The sequence below is a fragment of the Neltuma alba genome, unplaced genomic scaffold (genome assembly GCF_004799145.2).
Source record: "Neltuma alba isolate B1F8T4 unplaced genomic scaffold, ASM479914v2 tig00005351_pilon, whole genome shotgun sequence".
NCBI classification, from domain to species: Eukaryota; Viridiplantae; Streptophyta; class Magnoliopsida; order Fabales; family Fabaceae; genus Neltuma; species Neltuma alba.
The window spans coordinates 18,370-35,131 of NW_021634074.1; the positions used below are offsets into that span (position 1 = coordinate 18,370).

At 36.0% G+C, this 16,762-nt stretch overlaps 3 protein-coding genes across 3 annotated transcripts; 1 reads left to right on the plus strand and 2 right to left on the minus strand.

Annotated features, from left to right (window-relative positions):
- Window positions 1-2,919: 2,919 nt before the first annotated feature.
- On the plus strand, window positions 2,920-7,098 carry LOC114747531 (pre-mRNA-splicing factor SLU7-A). Its single transcript, XM_028935870.1, has 10 exons — window positions 2,920-3,147; window positions 3,616-3,779; window positions 3,872-3,984; window positions 4,275-4,682; window positions 4,856-4,991; window positions 5,099-5,398; window positions 5,634-5,850; window positions 6,009-6,112; window positions 6,506-6,574; window positions 6,650-7,098. The coding sequence occupies exons 1-10, from the start codon at window positions 3,132-3,134 to the stop codon at window positions 6,725-6,727; spliced, it is 1,605 nt and encodes a 534-aa protein (XP_028791703.1). The 5' UTR covers window positions 2,920-3,131; the 3' UTR covers window positions 6,728-7,098.
- Window positions 7,099-7,536: 438 nt separating this feature from the next.
- LOC114747533 (uncharacterized) lies at window positions 7,537-8,407 on the minus strand. The gene has a single exon (XM_028935873.1). It carries the CDS (start codon window positions 8,284-8,286, stop codon window positions 7,726-7,728), a length of 561 nt encoding a protein of 186 aa, XP_028791706.1. The 5' UTR covers window positions 8,287-8,407; the 3' UTR covers window positions 7,537-7,725.
- Window positions 8,408-10,827: 2,420 nt separating this feature from the next.
- LOC114747527 (mitochondrial import inner membrane translocase subunit TIM44-2) lies at window positions 10,828-16,058 on the minus strand. Its single transcript, XM_028935866.1, has 14 exons — window positions 15,937-16,058; window positions 15,711-15,811; window positions 15,295-15,378; window positions 15,080-15,155; window positions 14,810-14,854; window positions 14,329-14,730; window positions 14,179-14,247; window positions 13,910-13,974; window positions 13,672-13,740; window positions 13,500-13,572; window positions 13,257-13,361; window positions 12,100-12,171; window positions 11,920-11,982; window positions 10,828-11,206 (listed from the first exon to the last, which is right to left on the minus strand). Exons 1-14 carry the CDS (start codon window positions 16,009-16,011, stop codon window positions 11,075-11,077), a joined length of 1,431 nt encoding a protein of 476 aa, XP_028791699.1. The 5' UTR covers window positions 16,012-16,058; the 3' UTR covers window positions 10,828-11,074.
- Window positions 16,059-16,762: the final 704 nt, after the last annotated feature.

A 16,762-nucleotide genomic window follows, 5' to 3' on the forward strand; every position in this document is an offset into this window, starting at 1 on the left:
TAAATAAGTGTTGTCTTTCTTAAAATATCCTTACTAATCAAGTGTATTGACTAGAACTATAATTGTTAGAAGGACTAATTTGAAAAAAATTGAGTAAATATGAGAGACAAAATGAATTGAGGTCTTATATCTAAGACCAAAATAAAAGTCAAACGGGGTCTTATATTAAGAACCGGAGGTAGTACAATAATTTGAGAGGACAAACGTGATTTCTTTTACTACCTCCGGTCCTAATTATAAGACCCAGTTGACTTATTTGAGGAGATTAAGGAAGTAAGTTAAGTTAGTTATTTGTAATAAATAAGTGTTGTCATTCCTAAAATATCTTTGCTAATTAAGTATATTAGCTAGAACTATCATTATTAGAAGGATTATCTTGGAAAAAAATGCATAAATATGAGAGACAAAATGGATTGAGGTCTTATAATTAGGACCAAATAAAAAGTCAAACAGGATTTTATAATAAGGACCGGAGGTAGTATGTCTTAGCGAGAGATATTTATCTATCAGAGGGGAAAAGAAAGCCTCGCGTCTATTACCTAAGATGGAGTAATTAAACAACCTCAAACATGGTTAATATGACGAGTTTGACGTTATCGACAAAAGAGTATATATGCAGTTGAGAGAGATGATTGTCGGTGGTGACAATGGACAAGACAGGATAGGATACAAATTGGAAATGGACAGTGGATTGGGATGAGGGGGGCGGCCCCTAACTCATTGACCGCCTTTGGATTTTGTGTCGGAGCCGGACACGTTATATTTTGGGAATGTCTTCGAATACGGAAAGCAACACCATTGTTGGGGGATTTAGTCACGCTAGGATCTGGAGCTTTTCAGCACCTTACCTACCCAACAATCACTCGCCACAACTTCATTTACCACAAGTTTTGTACCTATGCAAATTATTTCCTTTTCTTCTTTCTTTTTCATTCTTTTATCCTCTTACTAGGCACTTTGATAGTTCCGTTTCTTTTCTTTTGAAAAAATGACTTTACAATCATATAAGTAATCTAACCAATAAAAAGCTCTTTAAACTGTGAATATATTATGATCCGTTATTGTTTTTTACACTGAATTTTGTCATTGACATGCTACTTATTTGTTCTAAGGCTTATTACTCGTGAATGTACAGTAATTTTTAATTTCCCCCCACGGTCAATCGTGCGAGAGGGCGCTCGTCTGAATTATCAGTCTATCGAAGGCCTGGGTCATTCTTGGGCTTACAAAACCAGCCCCAAATTTAAATAACTATAATGGGCCTCAGCGCCCAAAACCGTCATGTTTGCGTTTTTCTAATGGGCTAGATCTTAACCTCGATGTCAGTTTTCAAGGTCTTTGGGCCCAAAACCATCATGTTTGCGTGTTTTTGAATGGGCTGGGTCTTAACATCAGTGTCAACGTCCATTAAAAAGAAAAGAGAAAAAGATTAACTAGCAAAGTTAAGTCTAATAAAAGAAACTGGTTATTCGTAATGTGATAAACCAATGTTCCTGTTTATATTGGAGGAGGTGCTCACATTTAGCCCCCGACCATGTCTCAAGTGGAATTGCCTTTAATAGGAAGTCACCTATGTGTGGCCAGAAAAAAAAAAAATAGAGGAAAGGACTATTCCTCCCAACATGACAAATCAAAACTCAAATTCAGCGGGAGAAGTGCCTAACATTTAGTATTCAATAGTATTTCAAATAGGATTGACTTCAATAGAAAGATACTCATACTTAAAAAAAATAAAGGAAGGAAGGAAAAAAACAGAGAGATGAATCCACTTGCATCTTGCTGTCACGCGGCTATTTTTGTGTGGCTGCCACAACTTGACCCCAACGGCTATGTCTCAACTGAGCCCTACGGTCCCGTTTATTAAAAACAAGAGATAGGGATTGAGATTGAAAATGTAAAACTACATTAAAAGGGTATTTCGTATGAGTAATTATATGATACTTGGGATTAGACAAACCCATATATATGGGATTTGAAAATACTATGAGGGGGGTGGTATTCTTCAATTCTATCTGTATGGGATTGCCTAATCCCATGTGATAAGAAATTACTCATACTAAACTTTTTTTTAACACGTGTTTTCAACCCTAATCCCAATCTTTATCTTTTATTTTAAATACCCCGTGCTAAACATAAGCTACGTGTTTACAGGCTATAGTTGGATTCCATGCTCATCTGCAGCACCAAAAAGAGGGATTCCGTGCTCATCAGTAATGTAGGGGCTCCTTATAGAACTCCATGTGTACATTTATTTTATCATGTAATATTTTTTTACTTCGATAAATATAGCATGTAAAATACAAATATCATAAATGTTGCTTTTTAGAAACAAATTAGTGTCGCTTAAAATTTAAGAGCGGAAAACCATAAATTAAGACTTTTCAAAATAAATTTTTGACAATCAGTATGACACACAAGATAATTTTGGTTATTGCTGTTATTATCATTAAGCAGGGGTTTCTTTTTGGCCGGATAAGGAGTTGGGCTATATCTAATAGATAGAGAGATCTATCTAAAAAAATTATACTCCTCCGGTCCTTATTATAAGACCCAATTTGACTTTTTATTTGGTCCTAATTATAAGACCCAATCCATTTTATCTCTTATATTTATACATTTTTTTCAAAGATAATCCTTCTAATAATGATAGTTTTAGCCAATATACTTAATTAGCAAGGATATTTTAGGAATAAAAACACTTATTTATTATAAATAATCAACTTAACTTACTTCCTTAATCTCTTCAAATAAGTCAATTGGGTCTTATAATTAGGACCGGAGGAGTACTAGATTTTCTGTCATTATTAATATCGATGAGTAAATATATTATTTTTGCCAAAATAAACATATAAAAATACATAAAATACGAAAGCGCATAAGTCGAAAACAGAGGGAAGATCGACAACTCGCACCGCCCTATTTGTGCCCCGGAGAGAACCGCTCATCGTAATTCTGTGGACTTTGGATAGAAAAGGTTTCTTAACTCAAGCACGTCATCCGAAACTGCCGATCATAAAAACTCTTGGGTTCTCTGATTTTGCTGGTCATCTTTGATTTTCGGATTCGACCCTCGGCCTTGCCTTCACGTATCCCTGCGACTGATATTTCTAGGTCTCGTTTGGGGCAAAGCCATGGCAACTGCCTCAGGTACTTGTTCTAGCTTTTGATCTTGTCGGACTATTTAGGGTTTCAAAATACCGAAATCGGATTATTTAATTTGTCCGTTTTAAGTCCACACTTTTCCTGCAATAGAATTTTCTGTTGTTTCATGCGTCTAGAGCGAACTCTTTACATGTGTGGTGAACGATACTCTCTATAAATTCTAGTGCTCTCGATCTATGTAAAAAATAACTATAAAAGAAATGCTGGCTGTGCAAACGGAAGTGAAAACCTATAAGGAAAAAATATATAATTGATGGGCGGATTATTTGTGAACGAACTTTGTCTCTCGTCTCATCCATTTGAAAATTTGGGCACTGTTAAATGACTGTTTATTTGATTGTCCTCCGTAATATGTAGCTCCTGATCATAGAATTTTCCTTTCTAATATCGTTTCCCCCCAAATTCTTCTGACTGAATCGCCTTATTGTGTGCAACACGTGTTGGGAATTGCAGTTGCTTTTAAATCTAGGGAGGACCATCGAAAACAAATTGAGTTGGAAGAAGCACGTAAAGCTGGGCTTGCACCTGCAGAGGTTGATGAAGATGGAAAAGAAATCAACCCTCACATTCCCCAGTATATGTCCTCAGCACCCTGGTATCTTAACGCTGAGAGACCTGTAAGTCACAGTTTTTTCTTCTTTTGAGATGTGCATAGCTTGTCTAATGATATTTGACCTCTGAAAACCGATTTTTTTTATAACTTTTGTAGAGTTTAAAACATCAAAGGAAGTGGAAGTCAGATCCCAATTACACAAAATCATGGTATGATAGGGGTGCTAAAACTTTTCAGGCAGAAAAGTATAGGAAGGGCGCATGTGAGAAGTAAGTTCCCTCTCTCATGCTTGTGTCTATTGCAGGTACATACTTGATGAGTGATCTCTTGGAATGTAAAATAAGTCTCAGGTCTCCTCTCTCTTTTTTTTTTTTTTGGGAGCGTAAACTATTTTTGGGGGAGATTATGAATGTCTTTGATCTCTCCTGAGGATAATGCCAAAGGTTTTGTGGGATCTTTTGTATGCATGTCCCTGACTATTCCACCGTTTATATTTTCTTTCTTCTATGCAAACTTAAGTAAGTTGATATATATATATGTGTGCGCGTAATTGTTTCAGCTGTGGAGCTATGACCCACACCACCAAGACGTGCATGGAAAGACCACGTAAGATAGGAGCAAAGTGGACAAACAAACACATCGCTCCTGATGAGAAAATTGAAACTTTTGAGCTTGACTATGATGGTAAACGGGACCGATGGAATGGGTATGATGCATCAACTTATGCTAGAGTGATTGAGAGATATGAAGCTAGAGATGAAGCTAGAAAGAAATACTTAAAAGAGCAACAACTGAAGAAATTGGAGAAAAGCAACGAAAATGGTGAGGATGCTGTCAGTGATGAAGATGAAGAGGAAGATGATCTAAGGGTAGATGAGGCTAAGGTGGATGAGAGCAAACAAATGGACTTTGCGAAGGTTGAGAAACGTGTGCGTACAACAGGTGGTGGAAGTACAGGAACTGTGAGGTATTATTGCTATTACAGTCCTCTTTATGATTAGGGGCCACTGGATTGGTCCTGCATACTTGATGACCATTATTTTCCCAGTTTCATCATTTATCATAAAATTAATTTGAGCTAGATATCAATTTTTTTAAATAGACAAAAAAGCAAAGGAACTGAGTATCTTTTCCTTTTAGGAACCTGCGTATTCGTGAGGATACTGCAAAGTATCTTCTTAATCTTGATGTCAATTCTGCACACTATGATCCTAAAACACGGTCCATGCGTGAGGATCCTCTTCCAGATGCAGATCCGAATGAGAAGTTCTATGAGGTAGATTTTCCTTGAGAATTAAAATTTATGGAAACTCTTGTATCATAGCTAGAATGCTATATATCCATTGAACTTGTAAGTAAACTATATCTGCTGTCCTGTTGCAGGGTGACAACCAATATAGAAATAGTGGACAAGCTTTGGAATTCAAGGAACTAAACATCCATGCTTGGGAAGCATTTGATAAAGGGCAAGATGTTCACATGCAAGCAGCTCCATCCCAAGCTGAGTTACTTTATAAGAATTTTAAGATAATGAAGGAGAAATTGAAGTCTCAAACAAAGGACACTATTTTGGAGAAGTATGGCAATGCATCTGCTGAGGACGAACTTCCGAGAGAACTTCTTTTGGGTCAAAGTGAGAGGCAAGTTGAGTATGACCGTGCTGGTAGAATTATAAAGGGGCAGGTGAGATTTTCACCCAAAGTTGCTACATTCTGTTTCTAATTACTGTATTGCATTTTACTTTTGTAATTGTAGTTGACATAATATGCTTGTCAATGGTTTAAATTGACCATTTACCTTAGTCTGTTAACAGCGCTGCTTGATTGTAGTCTGAAATTTAGGGGGAACAATTTTTGGTTGTGCTTTATTGTCCTTGATAAGATGATGGATTTAGTTGTTTATCCTGTACTTTTGACAGGAGGCAGCACTTCCTAAGAGCAAGTATGAAGAAGATATTTACATTAACAATCACACTACTGTTTGGGGATCTTGGTGGAAGGATCACCAATGGGGCTATAAGTGCTGCAAACAGACAATAAGAAATAGCTATTGCACAGGAGCTGCTGGTATTGAGGCTGCCGAGGCTTCTAGTGATCTCATGAAAGCTAATATTGCTCGTAAAGAGGCTGCTGAAGGTATTTTACTAACTGACAATACTTGTCTCTATTGTCCTCTTCCCCCTTCCTTTTTCTTTATTATTATTATTTTTTTTAAAATCTTTTTCATGATCGTGCTGTATCATATGTCGCTTGCTTTCTGGTAATCAAAATCTTCTTCTGTGAACCTTGCTCAGAGGATCATAAGCCTGTGGAGGAGAAAAATCTTGCAACGTGGGGAACTGATGTTCCTGATGACCTTGTTTTGGATGAGAAAATGCTTGCTGAAGCACTCAAAAAGGTCAGTCTCTCTCTCTCTCTCTCTGCCTCCCCCCCCCCCCCAATATATATATATATAGCTTGTGTTTTTTGACCAAAATATTGCTCTCGTGTTAAATTTGTTCACTTTATTCCTTTTGTCTCTTGTTCTGCCTACAGTTGAGTTATTAAGAGTAACTTTTCTTTTGGATGAAAAAATTATTGGTAGCTTTGTTGCTGATTATTTTTGCATTTATTAAGGTTAAAAAAAACTGAGAGAAGCGATGAATATAAGTTCTTAAATCATGACGTTTTTGAGCTTTAGATTATAGGTTTCCACTCGCGTAATAATTTTTTTGGTATAGCTAATCTTCTCAAATGGATATATCCTCTGAGTAAGCTGTGCTGATTAGAGCATCCCATTGGTTTAATGCAGGAGGATCAGAGAAAGAGAGAGGAGAAGGACGAGAGGAAGCGTAAATATAATGTTAGATGGAATGATGAGGTATGGATTTTGAAGCCACTGATTGAAAAGTTTGTTGGCCTCACGGATTTTTCTAACCATCTCTATTCACTGCAGGTCACTGCCGAGGACATGGAGGCATATAGGATGAAGAAAATCCACCATGACGATCCAATGAAAAGCTTTATGCACTAAACTTCATAGAGGGAATAAAACTGTGCAGCCTATTATCAATTATTACGAGCTCTTGATGCCAGAATTCGGGAGAATGGATTGCCTCGTACAGATGGGGGAGGCACCTCTAGTCTAAGGGGGGACTTGTTCCGTAGAGATAGAGTGGGTGTTAAAGTCCTAAACCTGTTATGTTTGTAGTTTCTTTGGCCTGTGGCTCTGTATTACAACTTATTAGATCAAAATTAAGGCAACTTAATCGTTAACAGTGAATTAATCTTGTAGCATATTGTAGAAACTGGAGGGGAAAATATTATCTAGTATTGAGATATTGGAAAACTGATTTGGACATGATTTTTCTTGTTTAATTCGGTTTCAGCAATGTGTTTGATGGAGCCCAAGCTCAAATTGATGCTAAAATCGACAATAATTTTGCTCTGCAAGACAAGTTACAATCCTGAAAAATAAGCACAGATAAGACCGTTGGTACCTCCTTTTGTGTTTGAAAAACATGCAGGTTCTTGTATCGTATATTTTTTTTCTTTAGAAAGTTAAAATCATTTCTAGAAATTAACGCTCTTTCGGTATTTAAAAGGCAAGGGGTCGGCAAACTATACTGGCTAGCTGCCTGTTTTACTCTGGGCCTTAGCCCCCCGTTTAGTGCTTCAATGCATGTGTGTCTCTTGCGCCTACCACTTGCACAAGTCAGCGTTGGCCCATGAGCGAATGGGAGTGGGATTAGAGGAACCGTCTGGCAAGCAAATCATCCGCTTCCACCTCGCACTCGATACCTCGACTTCTCTTCTATGCAGTTTCAGGAACATCTCAACATGAAATATAAAAAACAAAGTCCTTAGAGAGTCGGCATACAAGACTCTACACAAACGAAACAAATCATACAGTTAGTTCGTTTATCTATGCACATTAATCAAGATCTCTTAACTAAATTTATAAATTTCACCAAAATCATCTCTATGGCTAATTCAAACAGAAGCATGAGAAACACTGCCCAACACGAAGTACTATAAATTTCTGGCTAATAACTCTTGAGCCATCATCTCCTTCTTGAACCTGGCTATGAACTCTTCTGCCCGTTCATTTATTCCCTCCATTAGAGGTGACGCTAACGCCACAGACTCCCACATATCATCTGACGTGCAGGCTTTGTTGTTTCTATCTCTATCAAATCTACCACCTTGATTGCTTGTTCCTGCTTCTTCACCTGTATCATCCCCAAGCTTTGAAGCCTTTCGTTTTCGTGGGTTCTCTGCCATATCTGGCTTCACATGCTTCACTATATCACAGCTAGGCTCTTTGAAGAGCTTATCAATATAAACAGGCGTAGGTTTCTTGCCAAACCCATAGAAAACGCTTCTGAATCCTCGTAATTTTTTCTGGCTGAGACGCCTAGAGGACAACTTACAGGGCCTTTTGGTAGATGAAGCAAGGGTACTCCTCTTCGTATGCTTTCTGGGTTTTTTTATGGCTCTGGATTTGTTAATCTTGCGAAGTTTTGCAATTGTAGAAGTGAAACTCTTCCATACCTTACGGGCAGGAGGAAGCTTTAGACTTGGGAACGACATGGAAGAGAAGCAGAGCAAGGCTTCGCAGAGGATCAACTAAGTTGCACTCGTATCAATATAAAGCCGTTACTACGTTCCTTTATAACAAAGATATTGGATGATTCCTTTTCCATTGGAGTATTCTCATTTGCATGGTTTAGCTTGGTTCTTACGCTATGGGTGGAAACTGAACCTAAAAGGTTGCTACAATAGTCAAGCAGCAATGGAGTGGCTTAAATTTTAAGAAAAATTGTAATGAGTCTCAAATAAAGAATATAATTATGAAAAAGTCCTAATGACAACATAGTAGCCTAATGACAAACTTTAAAATAATAAATGACAACTGCTCGTCATTAGACTTTTTAGTAATTATGTTCTTTACTTAAGACTTCATTGTAAAATTTCAAGTATAATCTTGACACTTAACGATTTTCCTGTTATTTAATTGCTAGTTGGGTCAGTTTTTTCTTTGGTGCTTGTCTAATTTGTCTTTGTTTTCTTCTTGGTCGGTCGTGATTCTGCTTTGCCAAATATCCAACTTGAGATATTCTTTAATTGCGTAAAAATTACGATCATACATTATACACCATACACAAAGAATAGTTATTGCTTTTCTGACGAATACTGAACAGAAATCCGTGGTATTCTCGCGTTCCCTTTCAAGGATGTCCCATAAATATTGTGGATGAAGTAAGCAAAGGATAGAACAGAATTATCTTGTTGGACGAAATGCTTGGTCCTAAAGCAGCTGGGGGATGGGTGGCGTTCACAACTCTAGACTAGGTGTTTAACTTTAGCAATTTTTTTGGTGGTCTCTACTTTCAAATTTTAAAAATGTAGGGCCTGCGAGTTCCCAGAGTGATATATGATCCTGTATGTCTTGTATTTACTACCCACTGAACCAAACACATTGAAAACCCAGCAGTTTTTGTTGCATGAAGCAAGCAGCAACTAAAGGAGACACAGTTACCAATGATCTAATGGCATAAAAGCCAGCTTAAATTCGCAGATTCAATCTACTTATAATCTCAAACTGTTAATACATGGTTCTCTTCTTTGTTTTTGTTTTTAAAGCAAAAAAGGTCACACTTCGCAATACAACTTCAAGTCATTTCATTGCCGCTGGGAGTTAAACAAGACAATCGTTGGCATACTTTATCAGATTGTTCATTTAAGTCATACTGAGGGCCTGTTTGGATAGCAAGCCAAACCATGGTTTGGAGAGCCAAACTATGATTGAGGAAAAAAATCACCCAAACAGGCACAAATTATCTGAAACCATGATTTGGGTCAAAACCATGGTTTTGGAACCCAAAATCATGGTTTCGGGAGAAGTGAATTCATTCTGCTTCTGACTCAAATTGGAGAGTATGATTGTATCTATTAGAGTAAATCTCAATAATAATGAGTTTAATACCCCTTAATTAATTTTTTATAAACATATTTAATCTTATATTTTATGAATAAATATACACATTAATTATTTATTAATTACATTATCTTATGTATTATTAATTATGTTGGTAAAAAATATATTATTAACAATTTTATTCCTTCAAATTAAAATATATCATACAATCTATGTTTTATGTAATTATCATATTAACTTATGCTTTTTTTTTTTAATAATTTGTACATATAAAAAGTGCTTCTGATAACAACTATCCAAACACTCTCACTTCTCAAAATCATTTTTTCACAAAATCTATTCTTCACAAAATCTATTTTTTCTAGAATCTATTCTTCACAAGCCATTCTCCAAATCATGGTTTGGTTTCATCCAAACACCTCCTGAATATGAAACCGTATGCGTTAGAGCGTACAACAACTTTTTTTCTTTTATTAAATTATTTATTTATTGAGGCACAAGCATAAAAGAATTTCCTGGCTACCCAGCTTCTGCGTGGAAGATCATTTGGCATGCTATTAGGGGGTGTTTAGCAATAGGATGAAACCATGGTTGATACCAAACGATGGTTTGAGTCTCAAATTTGCCAAACGGGGAGGAAAATTACAAACTGCAGTATCAAGCTAAAACCATGGTTTTGGACTCAAAACCATGATTTCAGGAAAAGTAAATCCATTCTGCTTCTGGTTTAAATTAGAGAGTATAATTGTGCCTGTCAGAGTAGATTTTAACGATAATATGACTTTTAACACTCCTCAATTATTTTTTTATAAACATATTTAATCTTATATTTTATAAATATATATACATATTAATTATTTATATTATTTTATATATTATTAATTATGTTAGTAAAAAATATATTATTAATAACTTTATTCCTTCAAATTAAAATATATTATAAAATTTATTTTTTATGTAATTATCATATTAACTTGTGTCTTTTTTAATAATTTGTACATATAAAGTGTTTTTAATAATAATTATCCAAACACTTTCACTTCTCGAAATCAATTTTTCACAAAATATATTCTTCACAAAAGCTATTTTTCCAAGAATCTATTTTTCAGAAACTATCCTCCAAACCATAATTTGGTTTCATCTAAACACTCCCTAAATGGTAGTCCCTTCATTGAGTACCCGAGATACGCCAGTGGATACCAGATAAACCAGCACACATACAGCCGACAAAGCATTACGCTCATCTAACTGAGCATTATTGAACTCATCGCGTACACAATTTCTTTTGGTTGTGTTATTTTTTTTTTAAAAAAAAAAAACTACGCTAGTCATCAATGGCCGCCACAAAATTTGGATGACAAAAAATCGAATGTTAAAAAGCTAGGATTGGGAATAAAGGCTTAATTATACAACATTCTCAGTGGGTTAGAAGATGAATAACTATATAAGGGCTTGGATGCCTTGCTGTTGCATTTCTCTTAGTCTCCACATGAGGTAAATTGCATCCTCTCCGCGATCCTCCGGCTCCATTTGTTGCAAGGCCCAAGCATAGAAAACGGTGTGGATCGTATCCTGGTAAAGGGAATAAACGTCATGAGTTTAAATTAAATAAACACTTGAGAAGCAAGGCTTCTTCACTCACTCCATTAATCAGCTATTTTTACACCCATACTCATCCCTAGTTAATATACCGCCCAAAGGCAGGCAGGCAGGCAGGCAGGCATCTCTAGTAGCAGTCTTATCAACCTTCATTGTTTCGCAGTTTTGAGCATATCCTATAAGCATACCTAAGACAATGTCCAAGGATATTACTAATTTCAGTTTTTAATATAAGAGTTAGTTGAGATTTAATTTGGACTTAAGAAAATCCACTTATATTTGTGTCAAATAACTAATTTCTTTAATCTACTCAAATTAGTTAAGTAGCTCCCATATTAAGGACCAGATGTAGTATTTAGTTACCTACTCTGTCAAGAATCAAGACTTATTGCATATTGATTCAATATGAGCATTCATGATACTATTTCGATCAATCAGAACTGAGAACTCCATATTGATGTAATTTCCTACGAGGAAATGCCTGTATGGGCATGATTTTATCAGGCCATGAAATTTTACCTCACAAAAAAGCATATGTTGCATCACCAAAGACGATTAAAGAAATGAGTTTTGCTGATTCTGTTTCGTTTCTCTCTCTCTTTCTTATTTTGGTAGAGAAGCCAATATATTTGCACATCAAATTATAAAAAATATCCCAAAAGAAAAAAGAAGCAAGAATACTTCACCTTGCCTCCTTCAGTAATAGACCCATTCCTATCACGTACACAATAGATTTGTTGCGTTTGAAACTGAAAATCATTAACAGGATCTCCGTTATTAAGCTATAAAGAACAAGCTTTTTATTTCCACATGAGAATAAATCTTGGGAATTAGCAAAAAAGTTCTAGAGGTAATAATTTTCATACCATTACAATGATTAAGGGGGAGGACCCCATCATCTTGGTCTCTCTAACTTCAACATCTGATACATGCAGAATCTGTATCAAGAGTCAAATGTTAACGCAACTTTAGATGGGAGATGCACCTCAGTAAAGCCTTACTAGAATTATGTATCCATGAAACAACAGAAACACTAAATGCAACTTCGATTATATCTATAAAGACGCGTGACTTCATATTCCAAGTAAAAATGTTGGGCGTCTTCCATGACTTCTAAGTATAATCCAAGTCATTTTGGACGAAATACCAGTGAATCTGAATATATATGTTATTTGCATAATAAAAACTGAATTTAGAATAGATGGAATAGTAAAAATAATTAGAAAATATGAGATAAGATACAAAGATAATGTAAGAAGATTCAATGCATATTTGGGATAGCGTTAGGAAGCCTCACGAGTCAATTGAGACCCAAAAAAGAAAAAGAAAAAAGCTAGTCGGATGAAAAAATGATGTTTGGCTTGGCTTTGGTGACAATTGACTTTTTGCATAGAAGCTACTTTAAAGTTGAAGCTCTTTTTCTTTTTCTTTTTCTTTTTTTTCCCCCTTCACTGTTGAATCCTTCTAAACTGATATTTCAATATTTATTCAAACAAATTTCTATCAAACTGACTTTTATATAAAAGCTTCTCTAAACATAAATCATTTACACTGATTGAATTGAACTCTAACTTCAATTTCCAAAAGTTAACTGGGATAAAAAGTTGCTTGTACAATAATCTTAACCATAATGGTACTTGTAAAAGTCTGCTTCTCCCAACCATCTCTTAATCGTCAATGTCAACAAGAAGCTCACTGAAAGATAACCAACCAAAAACACAAAAAAGCGATTGATTTCTGCTAACGTGCGTCCTAATTGCCCTCAATTAAAAGTGCCATGCAAGTAATCACTTCATAGCATTCTTGTGGCTAAAGCTATATTCCTCATGATATATTTGGTTGACCACGATGTACAATAGCCCATACCAAGAAGACATAATATCAGTTCACTTTCTATTCATCTATCAAATCTACTTTATAAAGTTAAAGTCAATCTTACTCAATGCAATATTAACCTTAGGCCTCATATAATGAAACAAACTTAATGGCAACGATGATAGAGAATAGATAAATGCAAGCTCACCTTGTTATCAAAGAAAATACCATGGCTTCGGTAAGCTTGGTGCTCTGCTTTACAACGTTCAATCAGCTCAGGGCTACAATACTTCTTCAAAGTTTCAACATCACCCTACACAATCATTTACAGCCCAAAAAGGAAAAAAATGATTGCAGAGGACTGGGTAATGTTACTTAAAAAATAATCTTGATAGGTAAGCGCACAAAAGAGAAGAAATTTCCAGCACTCCAGGGAAAACTTAATACTAACCTTAATATAAGCATTAAGAACTGGTTTTATAGCTTCCTGAACTTCTCCCACAAATTCTGGTAATGAGAAATCACTAATTCATGCAATCACAATAAATGACAAAGACGTTAAGAGCTAGAGTAACAATAGAAGATAACTTTTTTATAATTACGCAAAAGGCACAAGACCATACGGATCCCGTTGACGTATTTCCTTGTACGATATTGCAGCATCTGTCTCCTGAAACATGCTATCATTCATACTACAAAAGAATCATAGCAAATTAGCACTAAAACCTCACATCATACATTACTAATTTACTATGTAAATTATAACTGGTCCAACTTTACACTTTGATGCTATTTAGATCTTATCCAGTCACTCAAATTCTAAGCACAAAAAGGAGTGCGAAGAGAAATTCAGAAGCTTACTCTTGTATTTTATGGATAACTGGGTTGTCACTTGTCTCATATCTTTCTCTCAAGTCTTCTACAATCTGTCAGTTCCAAATACAGAAATACGGGTATAAAAGACAGTCTTGAAGCCGTCAAAAACAATAACTTTTTCTTATCATTCCAAAACCATCATCTCAGAAACCAGTACATTATGAATACAAATAGCGCATGCTTCAGATGGATAACTTTGAATGGAACAGAAAAAACAGCAACTTTTTGGTAGAAGAGTTAAGAGCAAAACACACCTCCTGGCCTTTTGTCTTGACAGGATCACTATATCTGATGAATTGCTTGGATATAGGAAGGTCTTTCACCTAAAAGCAAAATTTTAAAAGATTCTCAATGGAGGAAGTTTCAAGACCAACGATTTAATGAAGAACCACTGGTTAAGTTACCTTGTCTTTGAATGCATCCAATTTCTTACCCCACCAAGATTGTTTTGAGGGCATAATGACAAGTTCAGTTCTTTCACTTGTTTCACCGCTTGGCGTGGAGGGAACAGGCCTTCTCCTATTTGGACTATCACTCAACTCCTCTTTTACTATTTCATATCCTTTCTTGGCTACATTGACTAACTTTGCTTCCTTCAATTTTTGGAAGGCTGACGAAACATTTGGGGATGAGATGGTTGACTTGAACTTGCCAAACAAAGATTCTGCAGCATTACTAGATCCAGCTTGCTGATTCTCTTCCCCAGATGGAGACTGAATTCGTTGTGTCGCATCAGCATCATGTTCAGCTGACGAGCCTGTTGATCCTGCAGAATCCTGCTTTCCAGTCCTAGAAGTTTCTTTTATCTGTATTATACATTAACAAGTCATCAAGTGTCAATCCATGAGACCATATTACAAACCGAATAGAAAATCAAAAAAGTACCTCCTCAGTTGCAGCTGAAATCTTCTCCTTCACATTATTAGAAACCTGCAACAAGTATAATTAGCAATCATATTTCAATACATCAGCTTATCCAATAGACAAGGCTTCCCCTACCACAAGGACCAATAACAATTGAAGCAAGTAAGAATTAAAGGGAAATGGAACATGTAGCTCATCTGCATAAATGACGATAAGCTTCTGACAATTAGTTAACATTCCGTATCCATTTATTTGGAACACAACAACATTAACGATGAGCTTCAACTGTACCTTCTTTGCAGTAGCTTCTGCTTCTGTCCACGCTTCATCCACCTGTCTGTACAACTGCTGAGTTATCTGCTTCGTTCTGCATTTTCCATTTCAGCATCTCAGGCCTTCCATTGAAGTGTCGACCAAGCCTTGACATACAACAGTATGTCTCAGCCTACTAATCAATAATTTAGAAGTTATCCATTATATTATGAGCACCACAATACAAGACTTACCTAGATTTAAGTCCTTCTTTTACCCCTTTTAGCTCCTCCGCTTTCTCCTTGAGCTCCTTCACCGACTGCCGGAACTCTGGATTACTACGACCATAAAAACACATACAGCAACCAGTTTCTCACGCATAAGTAAGAGAGGAAGACCTAGTAAGATATCACTAGACGAAGAAATGGAAGCCAGACACATTCACAAAGGTTGCCAAGGTGTGCGCTATAAGCTGAAATAGGCAACACACACACACAACAAGCGCTCCTATGTCAATTAAACTAAACTTTCACCCGATATTAAAAGATGATGAAGAAGAAGAAGAAGCCAACTTCAACCACCAGCCAGCCACTCCTTGGCCTCTGTTGTCAAGGAATCCTGGAAAGCCGATTATATGGTCTAGAACATACAGTAAAGAGAGATAAATTACCTTTCAGCTTCGCCTTTCAGTTTTTTTGAGAACTCATTGAAGACACTATATCTACGAAGACTTGAACACTGTGAAAGCAAACGCAGCCTCCCGCTTGAAGCCTATAACAGCAGATTCCAACACGTGAAAATTTTAAGTGGAAACTGAAGATAGGACCAAAGCTTACAAAATTTCAAACCGCAACGAGAATGAAAGATTTTTGAGAGAAGATACACAATGAACGCACCTGCTGATACGTTAATTGAACGAAATGAGATCGCTTGGACAATAACAAGTCGCGGAATAGCTTTCTACTAGCCATTAAATATGAAATCTTCAACTTCGTTTCAGAAGAATTTCGAGCCTGAAAAAAAACACTAGGCAATTTGCCTTCTTCAGAAGGAAGAAAGAAAACGAACAAGAGAGAGAGCGAGCTTCGCGACACCGTTGCCAGACCCCCGCGGTCTAGGGTTGCTCATGTCATCATTCCCAGCCCAGCAAATCTCGCCAATCAAAAGAGAACAGCCCAAACCTACTTGTAAGCATTAGCCCACAGCCCAAGCCCATATGACTTATTCCCATGATGAAGGCTGGTCTCATCTTAATTGCGACACAGGCCAACTGAAAAAAAACCCTAATTGAAGCCGCCTTACTTGAAAAATATCATTTGATTAAAATAAAAAAATTAAAACCGAAAAACACCTTAACTATTTTTTAGGAATTAATAATAATATCCATGTTCATATAATTATTTTCAATTCTTTTATTGGCTCTTCATAATTTTTTTTCAATTATAGGTACTTTTCCTCGTACCCATAATTATATTTGTTTATTTTTGAGAAAAGCAGCATTAGTAGCTCATAATGTTATTTTCACTGAACATATGTTTGGATTAGTTTTGTCACACAGATCTAAATAAAATTAAAATTAATTAAATTACAGACGTATTTTTTTATTTTTATGTTGATAATAAATACAATTGATTTTTCAAAAAAAAAAAACTCCGTTTTATTGTGTATCTTGGGTATGAGCATTAGGACGGGTGCCTATGATTGAAAAAACTATAAAGATTC

Coding starts and splice junctions, on each gene's coding strand:
- LOC114747527 (XM_028935866.1), bottom strand. CDS start 16,011: ATGGCTAGTAGAAAGCTATTCCGCGACTTGTTATTGTCCAAGCGATCT. Junction 15,156..15,294: donor AAAGAAGGACTTAAATCTAG/GTAAGTCTTGTA, acceptor TGGAAAATGCAG/AACGAAGCAGATAACTCAGC. Junction 13,741..13,909: donor GTTATCCATAAAATACAAGA/GTAAGCTTCTGA, acceptor ATTCTTTTGTAG/TATGAATGATAGCATGTTTC.
- LOC114747531 (XM_028935870.1), top strand. Junction 3,780..3,871: donor ATCTTAACGCTGAGAGACCT/GTAAGTCACAGT, acceptor TAACTTTTGTAG/AGTTTAAAACATCAAAGGAA. Junction 5,851..6,008: donor TCGTAAAGAGGCTGCTGAAG/GTATTTTACTAA, acceptor AACCTTGCTCAG/AGGATCATAAGCCTGTGGAG.
- LOC114747533 (XM_028935873.1), bottom strand. CDS start 8,286: ATGTCGTTCCCAAGTCTAAAGCTTCCTCCTGCCCGTAAGGTATGGAAG.